General features: G+C 47.0%; 1 protein-coding gene across 1 annotated transcript in view; it reads left to right on the forward strand.

Annotated features, from left to right (window-relative positions):
• The window catches only part of LOC306964138 (ornithine aminotransferase, mitochondrial-like), a 32,835-nt gene extending 17,290 nt beyond the window's left edge, over window positions 1-15,545 (forward strand). Inside the window, exons 4-9 of the mRNA XM_079558051.1 lie at window positions 8,519-8,614; window positions 10,537-10,664; window positions 11,437-11,559; window positions 11,629-11,757; window positions 14,253-14,511; window positions 15,342-15,545. Coding sequence (XP_079414177.1) covers window positions 8,519-8,614; window positions 10,537-10,664; window positions 11,437-11,559; window positions 11,629-11,757; window positions 14,253-14,511; window positions 15,342-15,505 — 899 coding nt within the window. The 3' untranslated portion in view covers window positions 15,506-15,545. The remainder of the gene's footprint in view (window positions 1-8,518; window positions 8,615-10,536; window positions 10,665-11,436; window positions 11,560-11,628; window positions 11,758-14,252; window positions 14,512-15,341) is intronic.
• Window positions 15,546-15,553: the final 8 nt, after the last annotated feature.

The following is a 15,553-nucleotide window of genomic DNA, read 5'->3' on the forward strand; positions in this document are numbered from 1 at the left end:
CACAGACAGGACGACGGGAGGAACTGCAAGCGCTGGAACAGGGAAATCCACCACAGTGGTAATGCAGGTGGGAGAGGAGCTAGAGGTGTCAGGCAAGTAAGGTATGAACAGTTCTTGCAGATCATCCTCAGGGTCTGGAGAATCAAAGCTTTCAGGGATCACTGGAGGCGATAACTCAACTGAGGTGGTCTTTGCTAGTTCAGGCTTGGAAGCTGGCGACAAGTAGCCACAAGGCAGCAACAAATCTCGGTGGAGAGTTCTGATGGGGCGATCTTTGCTTTCGGGTTTGACTGTGTATACTGGAAGAGTGCCGGCTCTCTTCTGGACGATATACACATCTGGCTCCCATCGATCCGCAAGTTTGGGCTTGCCTCGGAGGTTGACATTTCTGACCAGAACTCTGTCTCCAACAAAGAGTTCTGAAGCCGTGACGTGCTTGTCGAATCGGAGCTTGTTCCTCCCCATAACCTTTTCAGAGTTCTCGGCGGCAATCCTATAGCTGTCTTCCAGATGTGATTTAAGCTTTTCAATATACTGCGAGTGCGACGTAGACGGTTTTTCAGACACAGGCAGCCTAAAAGCCAAATCAACGGGAAGGCGGGGTTGTCGACCGAACATAAGTTCATATGGGGAGTATCCTGTGACGTCATTACGAGTACAGTTGTAAGCATGTACAAGCGGCTTGACGAAATCTTTCCAGTGTGCTTTATCCTGATCTGGTAGAGTGCCCAACATGTTCAGTAGAGTCCGATTGAATCGTTCCACAGGATTGCCACGAGGATGGTAAGGTGTGGTCCTGATTTTGTGGATTCCGGCCATTTGACAGAGCTCTTTGATAGTGTGAGATTCGAAATCGCGCCCTTGATCACTATGGAGTCGCTCCGGGATTCCGTAATGGACCAGGTAGTTGTCCCATAGGGCTTTCGCAACCGTCTTGGCTCGTTGATTCGGGGTGGGCAAACAAGTGGGCAAACAAGTTCTAGAGGCCTGGATGTTCTGATGTTGACAAGGGGTGCAGCTTTTTCTGGTTGTGCTTTCCGTCGAATGCATCGTTCACATCTTTTAATCCGGTCACAGACGTAGACAGACATGCGTGGCCAGAAGAAACGGGATCTGATAAGGTCCAGTGTTCTCTCTGTGCCCAAGTGACCCATTTGATCGTGAAGCTGGAAGAAGACATCAGGCCGACATTCCTCCGGAAGGACGAGTTGGTAACTGGGCTCCCCGCCGATAGTCCTCCTCCTGACGAGAACATTATTATGGAGCTCCAGACGTGGAAGCTCTCGCAGGAGTAATGGCAGATCGGGGAGCTGTTCCCTCAGAGATGGCGGCGGAGTCTCTCCTCTCTCCAACTGAGCCACAATGTGCTGAAGGACCGGATCAGCTCGTTGCTTGGCAGCAATCTCAACATCAGAGAGGGATGGCACAACGAGGGAAGAGAACTGCAGATCATTTACAAAACTGTCTGGACGGAATGCTGGTCGATAGACACACAGAATGGATCCTCTAGGTGTTGTTCTGTGAACTTCAGAATTCTCTCTCTCTCCTTTTGGGATAGGGCATCCTCTAATAGTTCAGCATGAGGTCGCCGAGAGAGTCCGTCAGCATCAGCATTCAACTTCCCAGCTCGATATACAATCTTGAATGCAAAGGTTGACAGGGCGGAGAGCCATCGGTAGCTGGTAGCATCCAATTTTGCAGAAGTCAGCAAATATGTTAAAGGATTACTATCAGTCACTACAGTGAACTCCGATCCGTACAAGTAGTCGGTGAATTTCTCCGTGACCGCCCATTTGAGCGCCAAAAACTCAAGTTTATGTGCGGAGTATCTGCTTTCACCGCGTGAAAGGCCTCTGCTAGCATATGCCACCACCCGGTTTCGTCCATCATCCTCTTGATACAATACTGCACCAAGGCCAGTACAGCTTGCATCCGTGTGCAAGATGTAGGGTTTCCTCGGATCAGCAAAGGCGAGGACTGGTGCAGCCGTGAGCTTCTGGATTATCTCCTTGAAGGCTTGCTGGCAAGCAGGGGTCCAACGGTCAGCAAATAGTTCTTTTGGGTTCAGGTAATGTTGCAACTTCCCCACTTGTTTGGACTTTTTCTGGCTGGGCGGATATCCAGAAGTTAGCTCATTGAGGGGTCTGACAATGGAAGAATACCCCTGCACAAACCGCCGGTAGTACCCTGCAAAACCAAGGAATGATCTGAGTTCTTTGAGGTTTTGCGGGACAGGCCAGGTCGTTAAAGTTGCAATCTTGTCGGGGTCGGTCTTCACACCATCGGTTGAAACAACATGCCCAAGGTAGCGAACCGACGTCTGGAAGAAAACACATTTTTCGACGGATAACTTCAGTCCAAACTCCTTCAGGCGTTGGAGCACTTTCATCAAACGTCGCTCATGCTCTTCCAGTGTTGGTGCAAACACAAGCAGATCATCAATGAACACCAGCGCTTCTTTCAAATTCAAGTCTCCCATGCACCGCTCCATGAGACGTTGAAAGGTGCTTGGGGCATTAGTCACCCCTTGAGGCATACGGTTGAATTCATAAAATCCAAGTGGACATACGAACGCCGTCTTGCTCTTGTCGCTTTCCTCCATCTCTATCTGGTAGTACCCAGATTTCAAGTCCAGCGTAGAGAACCATGTGGAGCCAGCGAGTGCTGAGAATGTGTCTTCCAGCTTCGGCAGTGCGTACGCATCCCGGATCGTCTGTGCATTCAACCTGCGATAATCGATACAGAGTCGTACAGAACCATTTTTCTTTCGCACCACAACTATCGGGGAAGCAAAGGGTGAGTTAGATTCACGTATAACCCCAGATTGTAACAGTTCATGTATGTGATTTCGAACAGCATCCACATCTTGAGGGTGTATCGGTCTTGGTCGTTGCTTGAAAGCAGTTGGATCGGAAAGCTTGATGTCATGCTTGACTTTGTCCGTACAGCCAAAATCGAGTTCATGCTTTGCGAACACCTCAGGTATACTGTCGAGCATGGCTGTTACACGTTGCTTCCATTCAGCTGAAAGCGATGACTCTCCGAAGTTGTAGTTCAGCTTGGTCGGAATTGGTTCTGTACAGTGGGAAGGTTGATGAACGCTTTGCTCTTTATGCAAGATAGTCTGGATGGCACTTAACTCCGCGATGGCTGCTCTGGCAGGAATCACAACGTCGTGGTCAGATTCGTTGGTGATTACCACTGGTAGATGGACAGGCTGGACTGGAGGTAGGTCGACAAGACTAGATTTCACCATCAAACCACCGGGCAACGAGAAAGAGGTCGGATGTTGGATTAGCACTTCTTTCTCACCTCGCAGGAACGGACAAACAGCATGCGCGTCCAGCACGACAGTCTTCCGGGCAGGAATGGTCTGTGGGATGGTGGACAGCAGCTTCAAAACACCATGATAGTCGTCGGTTGTTAGCTTGCGTCTTATTTCCAGAATCTTGTGCACCGCCTTGTATCCAAAAGGCACAGGATGAAACTCGGAGCGTGATAAACAGTGCTGGTCATAGAGGACATCTAGAGTGTTGGTGCCAATCAGAACAGGGGGCTGTGTCGTCCGCAGGTCCGGTACGACCAAAGCTAGGGTGTCGATGTCCATTTCTTCTCCCATGAACTCAGGTGGGAAGGTCAGACAGAGTTCCACATACCCGATGTAAGGCACACATTGTCCATTGGCACCCTCTACCTCCAACAGATTATTCAATGGCTTTATTTCATGGTCTGAGAGGTAAGTATTGTAGAAGGAATGTGAAACTGTGGTGACTTGGGACCCCGTGTCAAAAAGGCAATGAAAGTTGGTCCCTCCAATCTTGATCTCACCAGTACTTCTTGTGCCCACCAACCCCTTAGGCAATGGGCAATGGGGTGATGAATGGTTAACGTGGGGACAGTCATTGGTTGCAGCTCCCGCTTGTCCCTCGGCAGAAGCTGCTTCTAGTTTGATGGCTTCCCCTTTCCCCAGGATTGCTGCTTGCATTTAAGCTGGCGGCGTTTTTCTTCCACCAGGCTGGGATTTGGCTGCTTGGGACAGTTGGGAACTATGTGACCATCCTCTCCGCACTGGAAACAAAACCAAGGCTTTGGCCTTTGACCTTGACCAGGTTTAGAGTTCTTCTTGTTCGACTGGGTGCCTGATTTAGCAGAGTTCTGAGCCAACAAGGCGGACATCTGGCTTTGAAGTTGAAGCATCTGTGTTTTCAGTTCCTCAATAGCACTCGAGGAATGGTCACATGTCCATGCACTAGTGCTATGAGTTTGCAAGTTTGCACGGTGCTTCACTGATGGAATGTGTTTCTTCATTAGTGTCTCTTTCGCCAACTGCCTGTCTTCTTCAGTTCTGAGCATAAACAACAGCTCTGAGAACGGAGGTGGTCGGTCTCTTTTCTGCTCCAGTTGCAACTTGTTTATCACGCCGTTGTCCCAGCACCCTCTACAAAATTGCTTCAGCAGGTATCTGTCGAATTCAGCGGCTGGGATACCACCACGCTTAATCACGGTTCCGAGGGTGAGCTGGAGTCTCTGCAGGTATGAAGATGGTTGTTCTCCTTGGTCTTGAAGAGTGTTCAAATATTTGGCAAATAGTTCTTCCCCATCTTCAACAGTGGCATAAGCGGAGTCAAGCACATGCAGAAACGTAGCAGGCAGAGCGTTGGGTCCTAAACCTTTCACCAGGTCTGCAGCTGGAGGGAGTAAGTTTTCCAGTATGCGTCTCGTAATATGTAGAGGTGCAAGACTTGGATCTGCATTCAAAAGTTCAATTTGAGAGCTCCAGGACTCGTAATCCGCTTCATGCTGTGGTTTTGGAAGTTTTCCTGAGAAGGTGCGTAGTCGGAGTGAAGACATGGGCTGCAAGTTAACATCGTCTCTGCGCACAATGTGCTCGACTACCACCCGTTGGATCTCAGGAGGATTCAGGTCATGGCCAGAGAGGGAGATTCTGGGTCCAACATCCCTAGCCGGGGTTGAGCGGGGTCGAGGTCCTTGCTGCACAAACGAGGGACGACCTCCACGTGGTCCGGGAAAAGTGAATGAAAGAGGTTGATTTGACTCCACAGCAGTTCCAGGTACCTCAGTGTCCTCTTCCGCTTCTTCCTCCACCTCTTCTTCACCATCAGTCTCCTCCTGTCCCCCACCAGTGGCCGCTATTCCCAAATGTGCACTTATTTGGTCAAACATTCCTTTTAAAACGTTGTCGAATGGCTGGCCACTCTGTCGGGAGATACGTTTTAGCTCTTGTAGGTAATCAGGGAGAGGGGTGGCCTCCACTCGAGAGTAACTTAATATCAAAATCGGCAGTTGGGCCTGAAAATGTATACGGCAGTTTTGGTTTTAGCGGTGCCAAAGCTGCTGCATTAATAAACTCAACGGTCAGGTTTTTGTAAAATTGACTCTCACGTTCGGTAACGGTAAACGACTGTTTAATTTCACCGTAGCTACGTAAGTGATGAATAATCTCGTCATCTCCGTCAGCATTTGACACACCATCAACAATGACAGAATTAGCTATATTGATACCAGTTTTCTTAAAGAAATCCATGTTCCCACTCAATTGCGATTGTTCCTATGTCATAACCCGGTAATTACACAGATGACACACGTACAGACATTCACAATATCAGGCTCCTGGCTAGCTCGCCATAGATGTAACATGTAAAGGCTAGGCGGTTGACTGCGAAAGCTAGAATGCACAGAAGATGGTTCGTCACGGAGCCTGGGTTGTGAATGATTATACCAGAGCCATGGAATTCAGTTTTAGTGTATTCTTCAAGCACATGAAGTAACAACAGGAGTACAGGAACACAAAATAGTTTGGACAGTTCGAGGGCGGAGCAACGCGCCGCCAACGAATGGGAGGGGAAAAGAAAACCCAAATAAAAGGGGAAAGGGGGAAAAAAACCCCGTCCCGATATGTCCCACGGCCGGAATAGAGTTCGAGTTGAGCGGTAATCCAGTTAGGGCAGAGTTCAAACGTATCGGATGGATGTGTGTTTTGCTTATCCTACCACATATAGGTCCGAGGGTTCGTAGCTCGCCATCTCGTTAGGAGTCCTCGAGTTGGGACGATCGAGAGTTCAAGAGTTCATGGGGTAGGATTGGACTTTGTTGGTTCCATACAAAAAACCTGATCTACAAGGCCAAAAACATAGGTTAAGTAACCTAGTTACTAAAGTAACCAACGAAATAAAGTAAATCAATATCAATAAATAAATAAATCAATATGCATAAACATACATGCTGAATGCAAATGCATATTACACTCATGTGTAATGATGTTACCCCACACTGTGAATTGTATCTGAAAGTTGTGTTCAGAATCAAAACAACTCAAATCACATTGAGAAAAATAATAAACAAAGTGCACCTTTAAATTCAGTGGTCGAATAATCCAAACACAAATGCAGAGTTTGGTATTCGAATTGGTATTGCGCAATATTCAGGAAAGGATCTACGTAGCTACGTTAAAATCAATGGGCTTCAATGGCCACCAAACATGTAACCATTTCAGCGGTAGTCACGAAAGTGACAAAAAACGCTCAAAACGGCAATAATTCTTTAGATTAGCGAAGAAGCTAATAGTTTAAAGCAATGCCTACAATTCGGCTTTCACGATAGAACAAACAAACAATTTACCTTTGAGTTTTAGAATGTTTAGCGCGGAGTCTCCAGGCGCGGCCCGACGTCTAAACACAGCGGAACCAGACAGGGGCTCTGGTTGAGGAACGGCAGCAACTATAGTCAAAGTAACGCTTCCGTGAGCAATCACACGGCAAAACGAGACATAATATAGGTTGAGAAGCGGATGGCAAAAGACTTACCTAGGATTCAGAACTTGAATCGCTAAGCTTGGAGCGTGTCGTTCATTTGTTTGGGGACGCCGAAATATCATGCCACAGCCACAGTGGAGACGGAGAGGAAGTGAACCCGCGTGACCCGTAACTTGTAGGAAGTTGGAAGTTTGGGGTGGCGCAGGAAGTGGACCCGCAAAAATAAAAGGCTCTACTAAATGCGGGTTAAGCTGTTCAAGATGTTTGCATTCTACCGGTTAGCATTGAGCTTCAACAGCTCTGATCTCTCCAAGAGAAAGCCCTGAACCACAAACATCGAGCCTTGGATACAACATGTGACAGAGGTCAGAGCTGAACTGTTACTGTAGCATTTCCTCAGTGTTCATACATGTGAGACACACATGTGTTTACCGTGCTGAAGCCATTGACAGTTGCTAACCGGTAGCATGCTATGGTCTTGAACAGCTTAAAAACTGACTCGGACTGAGACTGTCGACATGACAAACTGTAAAAACCACAGAGAAAGGTTTTCTGTTTCCTTTTTGATGTGTTCATTTAGTCTTCTGAGTGAAGCAGATCTTTAGTAAATCTCTGTCGAGCTAAAGCTAGCTAGACAGAGCTGCTACATCTGTGCCATATCTGCTAGTTTTCTCACATAAAAGAAAACATGGCCCCGGATTTTTACGGATTTAGTTATCTTCTTGAGCAATGATTAGGAGAACATAAAAATGCCACTGTCAAGCAGTTGTCTTGCATTTTCATCCTGAGTAGAGGTATTGTTACATGTTGTAGTACTGCATAATTCCACTTCGGTATTCAAAATGGCCGCCGGGACTATGCGTGATGTCATTGGAAATGCATGATACAAACGGCATGTTCGCCCATATATGGTCATGCTCGAAGCAGCCAGAAGGAAAACAAAAAAGAGAAAAAGTGAACTTCCTCGCATTTTTCCGCCATTACTTTTAAAAAAGCTTAATTATTAAAATGCTTTTCTACTAAATAAAGATACAGAGACACGGAGAGGAGCAAAGTGGTTCAACAACCCATAAATATAAAAAAAAAACAGACAAAGCTAACAAGGAAGCTAACTTTAGCTTCATGCTACATAATGCTAACATTAGTAATGAGTGCTGTTTTGGCTTCAACTGAACAATCTGCCGTGAAAAACATCCATACAGAGCTGATTTTGGCTCGACTTCATTGGTGTGTGATAAATATGTTAATAGTCTACCAGAAAACAGCTAAAAACAGTGAAAAATTGTGATTCTCATGAGAGGTTTTCTTTCCCCTCGGCTCGGCCTTGTATGTCACGTTGCTGTCTGTATCTATATATAATCTGTTATATCCCGGTTATGCTAGGCTACTGTTTTAGAATCCCAGTCAAAGCATCCAGGTTTCTCATCACCAGGAAACTGCTATTTTCCGCTCTCTACAATTGGAAAAGTGTGTTTATCGAATAATAAAAACGGAATACGGTATTAAAGACTCCCGATTATAACTGGGAAACACCAGTGCATGTAAACACACTCACAGAAAGAGAAAACTATGTATAACAAAATGATTGAATCTGAGACTGAATCCAGGCGTACATTCTAAAAGGGTTAGCAAAGCAGAGCTAGCTAGTTAGAAACGTATGTCTTGTAGCGCAGTAGGGAGAGAGGTTCCTATCCGTCTAATGGTCACTTTTATTTGGCTCACTTGTTGGTACTTGTACCCCCCAGGCACTGAAGGAGGAGAGACGGCCTGTAAGCTGGCACGCAGCTGGGCCTACAAAGTCAAGGGCGTCCCCAAATATCGGGCCAAAATCGTTTTTGCACGTAAGTTTGCGTTTTACAGTTTCTCTTTTGTCCTCAATGTTTTCTTCTCCAGTCTGACAATGTGTAAAAAAAGATGTCCCCCCCTTATTCTTGTCACATTCTGCCTGAACTGTGATCTTTTCTCTGTAGGGTCACTGTCTTTTATCAGCCGAGGTTCCGGTTTGTCAGGCAGGCCAGAGATAGCAAAGTGATTCAGAGTGAAACCTCTTGGAAAACATGAAAACAACAGCCTGGTAACCAGAATAAAACTGAAATGACACAGAAAAAGAACGCAAAAAATTATTTCCATTGTGGAATTGGATGAACAATATCCCTCTCTCCCTTGGTCATTTCTCTCAGCTTAATATTTACTCTCAAGGACAATTAATTTGTCAAAAAATCACAACTTGCTACGACACCTGCAGTTGCGCTTATGGCCTCTAGGGCAAGAGTTACTTAGTACTGCTTTAATGGGCAACAGATAATCACTGATTATTTTCTGTTCAATGAAAAATGCAAAAACGTACTGTTTATTTAAGCATTTTGACTTAGACCAGGCTAATGTTCCTGAAAGTTTCTGTAAAATATCCGGAAATTGATTGTGAATTTCCTTTTGGAGAGAACACTAACAATAAAAGACGGTTGCATCTGAGAATTAAACAGAATAAGACAAATCAACCAAGTTTGGAAACTGACGTCTAGGACATACAACGGGGCTTTAGAGAATTATAGTAAACTTTAAAATGAAGATTCATGATTATGATAAGGCCTATTCCTCAATTAAAGTAACTCAATCAATCAATCAAACTTTATTTATAAAGCGCTTTTCATACTTTTCACAAAGTGCTTTACAGATTACATTTAAAACAATACGCCTGGCACACCCTCCCATACACCTTATAAATTAGGACTAAATAAATAGATGTCAGTTAAAAGCTAAGCTAAAAAGGTGGGTGTTGAGCCTGAACAAACTGAACAAAATGTGAATCCTTAGCTGCCGTAGAACAACAGAACAAACAGGATCCGGCCTAACCAGTAAAACCAGTAAGCCGAGCTCCCCCGACACAAAGATGTGATCTGTCCCTCTGTCCCTGTCCCCCCTCTGTCCTCTGTCCCTGTCACTGTCCCCTCTCTGTGCATGTCCATGGTCTAACCATGGCTCTGTGGTTTTCTGACTGTCATGTTTTTGAAGTAGATTTTCTTCTGCCAGCGGTACACATTCGGCTGAGTGATGTGTTCTGGTAAGACTCCTGGTTCTTCTGCACCGGACTGTGAACATATCTGTACGCAGGCCTTATACCAGTGGTTCTCAACCTTTTGACAGTTATTATGACAGTTAACTGGGCTTGTGACCCCCAGGTCACAGCATGGAAGACGGGGACATTAGCCTGTATAATTCTTAGAAAACAATGGCTAAATAAAGTTATTAAAATCAAGAACAAATGATGGCACTTTGGTAAAATAACACACACATGCCCCAATAAAATAATAATAATATATATATATATTTATTTATCTACATGATCTGGCGACCCCCCAAATTTGTCTCGTGACCCCTTTGGGGGTCCCAACCGCCAGGTTGAGAACCACTGCCTTAGACTACTGAATACTACTTTAGTTAGCTGAATTACTCTGTAAAAACACACTAGGCTATTGTAGCTTCATAGAAAATATGAAAGCCTGTACCCTTTAAAATAGGGCCGAGTACCTTTACACAATACCAGTTAAAAGTTTTGATTCTACAGGTACCGAAAAAATGAAACCTACTTTTAAATTGTCAGGGATTAGATATTTACTTCAGTGTAATGTTTTTTTTTTTTTTGAGATGATTGATTTAGAGATCAAGTTATTATAGAATCTGGATTAGAAATGGCTTACGTATTGTACATGTAGTGCTTTTAAAATGTGAATTCTAAAGGTGACAGGAGATTGTTTAATTGCAGATGGGAACTTCTGGGGCCGCACTATGGCTGCCTTCTCCAGTTCCTCCGATGTGAGCAGCACTGAGGACTTTGGGCCGTACATGCCGGGCTTTGAGCTTATCCCTTACAACGACATCCCTGCGCTGGAGGTAAGTGTGTCTAAAGTTTGAACAACTCCCGGGTGGCGGTGGGGCCCTAAAAGCCCTCGGAGCTATGGATTAGGGTCTTTCGTGACAAACCGGTTTCAGGATTCAGTTGACGGGCCAGACCAAGAGCGGATGTGAGACGTTTACACATGTGCATCCACCTGCAGGGGGAGCAGTTAAGACGCCGAGCACTGAGGTCCAGGCTGTGGTCAAAGGCAGGGGCTTTGAGGACACTGTAGGGACTTGCGCCAACACCTCGCTGGTGGGCAGTGGTGGTCGAAGTACTTTTCACTACTTTGTTGAATATTACTCCGATACAAGGGGTGCAGGCGCTCGCTCTACAGCCCCAGAGTCCGGTCGTTTTCCACACTCAAAAACGTGTTGCCATTGCATCTGTGCAGCATACTGTGCCCTGCTCATTCAGCCTGCTTTTGAAAAGAACCATTCAGTTCAAGTCTGAGTGGAAGTACCTGCAACTGTACTGACGTTTCCGCCACGAGGACTGATGTTACAGCTGTAGTTGGTTTGCTCATATTTGCTGTTGATTATGTTTAATGTAATGATTAGTGTGCACCAGGGCTATGTGAATAGCATATGAAAAAATGAAAAATAGGTACCCCCCCAGCTCCTCTCAGCTCCTCTCAGCTCCTCTCAGCTCACATCTAGCTCATCCCAGGCTCACATCGTGGCGCTCTGCCTTTCTATTGTGCATCTAGTTTGTGCGGATTACCAGAGTGTTTGGTTTGTTTGTGTGACTGACCTTCCTGTTCCCCAGAAAGCGCTGCAGGACCCGCACACCGCCGCCTTCATGGTGGAGCCCATCCAGGGCGACGGGGGGGTCGTGGTGCCTGATCCCGGATACCTGGGCAAAATCCGACATCTCTGTAACAAATACAATGTAAGTCAGCCAACAGAATTGCTGTGCTGTGGTAGTGGCTGACCGCAGACTGACCGCTTTGTGCCACAGGTGTTGTGGATCGCAGACGAGGTGCAGACAGGACTGGGCCGGACCGGGCGGAGACTGGCTGTAGACCATGAAAATGTGCGCCCAGACATCCTCATCCTGGGCAAGTCTCTGTCTGGAGGAGTTTACCCTGTAAGTATTCTCATCAATGCTGCTAAATACTTGTATGATGCTCTTAGTGGTGTAAGAAAGGTTCTACAACTGAACGTTAGTTGCCTTAAAGCCCCAATGAGCAGAAAGATCGCACATCCCGTCCATGTTACATTCCCATGTTACATTCCCATGTTACACCTCTATACAGGTGCTCGTCCTTTAATTAGAATATCATGAAAAAGTGCAATCACTTCTGTTATTCAACTTAATCTGTGAAACTACTATATGATAGACTCATTACATGCAGAGTGAGATATGTATAGCCTTTATTTGTTGTAGTTTTGATTTTTATGACTCAGCTTGTAAAAAAAGAAAAAAAAAGAAATCTCATAAAATTAGAAGATTTTGAAGATGGACTATAAGCCACAATCATCACAAGTATAACAAATAAAGGCTTGAGTCAATTTGATATATTAGCTTCACATTTTAAGTTGAATTACAGAAATAAATTTACTTTTTTATTATATTCTAATGATGTGATGAGGACCTGTATGTACCGCCTTTTGACATAAGCTTGGCACCTCCCCGCCTCATATTACACCCCCACCACACCCCTCATCTGCCCCAACACACCCCTCACCTGCCCCAACACACCCCTCATCTGCCCCAACACACCCCTCACCTGCCCCAACACATCCCTTACCTGCCCCAACACACACCTCACCTGCCTTAGTTAACACACCCCTCACCTGCCCCAACACACCCATCACCTGCTGTACCACACCCTCACCTGCCCAAACACACCCCTCACCTGCTGTACCACACCCCTCACCTGCCCCAACACACCCATCACCTGCTGTACCACACCCTCACCTGCCCAAACACACCCCTCACCTGCCCCAACACACCTCACCTGCCGTACCACACCGTAACCTGCCCTAACACACCGTTCAACTGCCCTAACACACCCCTCACCTGCCCTAACACACACCTCACATGCCGTACCACACCGTCACCTGCCCTAACACACCCCTCACCTGCCCTAACACACCCCTCACCTGCCCTAACACACACCTCACATGCCGTACCACACCGTCACCTGCCCTAACACACCCCTCACCTGCCCTAACACACCCCTCACCTGCCCTAACACACACCTCACATGCCGTACCACACCGTCACCTGCCCTAACACACCCCTCACCTGCCCTAACACACCCCTCACCTGCCCTAACACACACCTCACATGCCGTACCACACCGTCACCTGCCCCAACACACCCCTTACCTGCCCCAACACACACCTCACCTGCCCTAACACACACCTCACATGCCGTACCACACCGTCACCTGCCCTAACACACACCTCACATGCCGTACCACACCGTCACCTGCCCTAACACACCCCTCAACTGCCCTAACACACACTTCAACTGCCCTAACACACCCCTCACCTGCCCCAACACACCCCTCACCTGCCCCAACACACCTCTCACCTGCCCCAACACACCTCTCACCTGCCCCAACACACCTCTCACCTGCCCCAACACACCCCTCACCTGCCCCAACACACCCCTCAACTGCCCTAACACACCTCTCACCTGCCCTAACACACCCCTCACCTGCCCCAACACACCCCTCACCTGCCCCAACACACCTCTCACCTGCCCCAACACACCTCTCACCTGCCCCAACACACCTCTCACCTGCCCTAGTTAGCACATCGATCACCTGCCGTACCACACCCTCACCTGCCCAAATACACCCCTCACCTGCCCTAACACACACCTCACCTGCCGTACCACACCCCTCACCTGCCCTAACACACACCTCACCTGCCGTACCACACCTTCACCTGCCCTAACACACCCCTCACCTGCCCTAACACACACCTCTCCTGCCGTACCACACCTTCACCTGCCCTAACACACCCCTCAACTGCCCTAACACACACCTCACCTGCCCTAACACACACCTCACATGCCGTATCACACCCTCACCTGCCGTACCACACCCCTCAACTGCCCTAACACACACCTCACATGCCGTACCACACCCTCACCTGCCCAAACACACCCCTCACCTGCCCTAACACACACCTCACCTGCCGTACCACACCCTCACCTGCCCTTATTAACACACCCCTCACCTGGCACATATGCCCCTTGTCTGCGCGCAATCAGCCCGAGTTGTTTAGACGTTGTGGAGAATGCCAGTCTGACCCGCTGACACCAGTTCTGTTTAAATCCTCGTAAAATGTTCATGTTACTTTGGTTGACAGTCCATGATGTGTAGGGAACTGTCAGGTCATTTTTGTCTCTGTACAGGAGCTATAACGGACCACGGCCCGGAAGCTTATGAGGCGTTCAAGGAGTGTGGAGTATAACCCAAGTACTATAACTGTTGTTCTAAATTGTGGAACACACTTACATGCCAATTTTAGTTCAGCAAATAAACGTTCAAGTATGATGGTATCAATACAGTACATCAATACATGTGCTTTGCCAACTGTGTCTTTTATCCCGTGGGAATCCAGGTCTCCGCGGTGCTGTGTGACGACCACATCGCCTCCTGCGTCAGAGTGGGTCAGTACGGCTCCACGTTCGGGGGGAGCCCGGTGGCGTGCCGCGTGGCCATGGCCGCCCTGCAGGTGATGGAGGAGGAGAAGCTGGCGGAGAACGCCGCGGTCATGGGTCAGCTGCTGCACAACGGTCTGAGCAAACTGCCCAAAGACGTGGTCCGGGAGGTCCGGGGGAGAGGCCTGCTGCAGGGGCTGGTCATCCGAGAGACCAAAGGTACACACACTTGATTTACATTTTCTCTTAGAAAAAAATAATCTATTGAAGTTCCATATATACTGTATGATAATGCAAATATATGTATCAGACTGTTTTTAGACCTTATTCAGCCCTGATTCAGTAATGGACTTTTCAGCGCAAATTTCGAGTTTTAGCCCAGTGGTTCCCAAAGTGGGGGTCGCAGGATGATTTGAGACAATACTTGCTACATTTCTGACATTGGGAAACTACGCCTAATTTGAAACAACGAATAAGCACATTTCTGACATCGAGTTAGATTTTTTTTTGGCCCCACTGTATCGGTAGAATGTGGAATCTGAACATAACATTTATTTGATCAAATGTTAATTAATACCCAAGGCAAGGCAAGTGTGAGTTGTTCCGACTAGTTCAGTGTTTTAAGAACAAATATTGTACATTTACGTAAGGAAGGAAAACAACACCTCCAAAACCAACATTTGCTTTACAAAGTGGAGACTAAATTGTTTGCTTTATTTAACAGAAGTAGCTCATTTTGCCTCGAGTGGCTCCGAACAGTTAGGGGGAAATGAGAGACACTGCAGGCCAAACTCAAGTCAAGTTTTCAGGTTTGCTCAAAACATAGAAACTCGTCACAGTCAGTTGTTGAATGAATTTATGGAGAAAAGTGCAGTATTTAATCAAACAACTGACTGCAGAGTTTAGAATAATCTTGTGAAAAAAATTGGGGCAAAAATAAGTAAGTAGTAAATAATTTTCCAATGCTGTACTGGTACGGTTTAATGGTATCCAGTCTGACCGATGACTACCTCGAGTTGTTTCCAGCTGACCCGGCTCTTTTTTTTCAGACTGGGACGCGTGGAAGGTGTGCCTGCGTCTCCGCGACAACGGACTCTTGGCCAAGAACACCAGCCATGGCTCGGTCATCCGCCTGGCCCCGCCCCTCGTCATCACGGAGCACCAGATGCAGGAGTGCGTGGACATCATCCAGAGAACCATCATGTCCTTCTGAGGAGCGACTTTAGTGCCTTTTCCTCCGAGAGCGACTTTAATCAGTTCA

Source organism: Gobius niger (genome assembly GCF_951799975.1).
Source record: "Gobius niger genome assembly, chromosome: 6".
NCBI classification, from domain to species: Eukaryota; Metazoa; Chordata; class Actinopteri; order Gobiiformes; family Gobiidae; genus Gobius; species Gobius niger.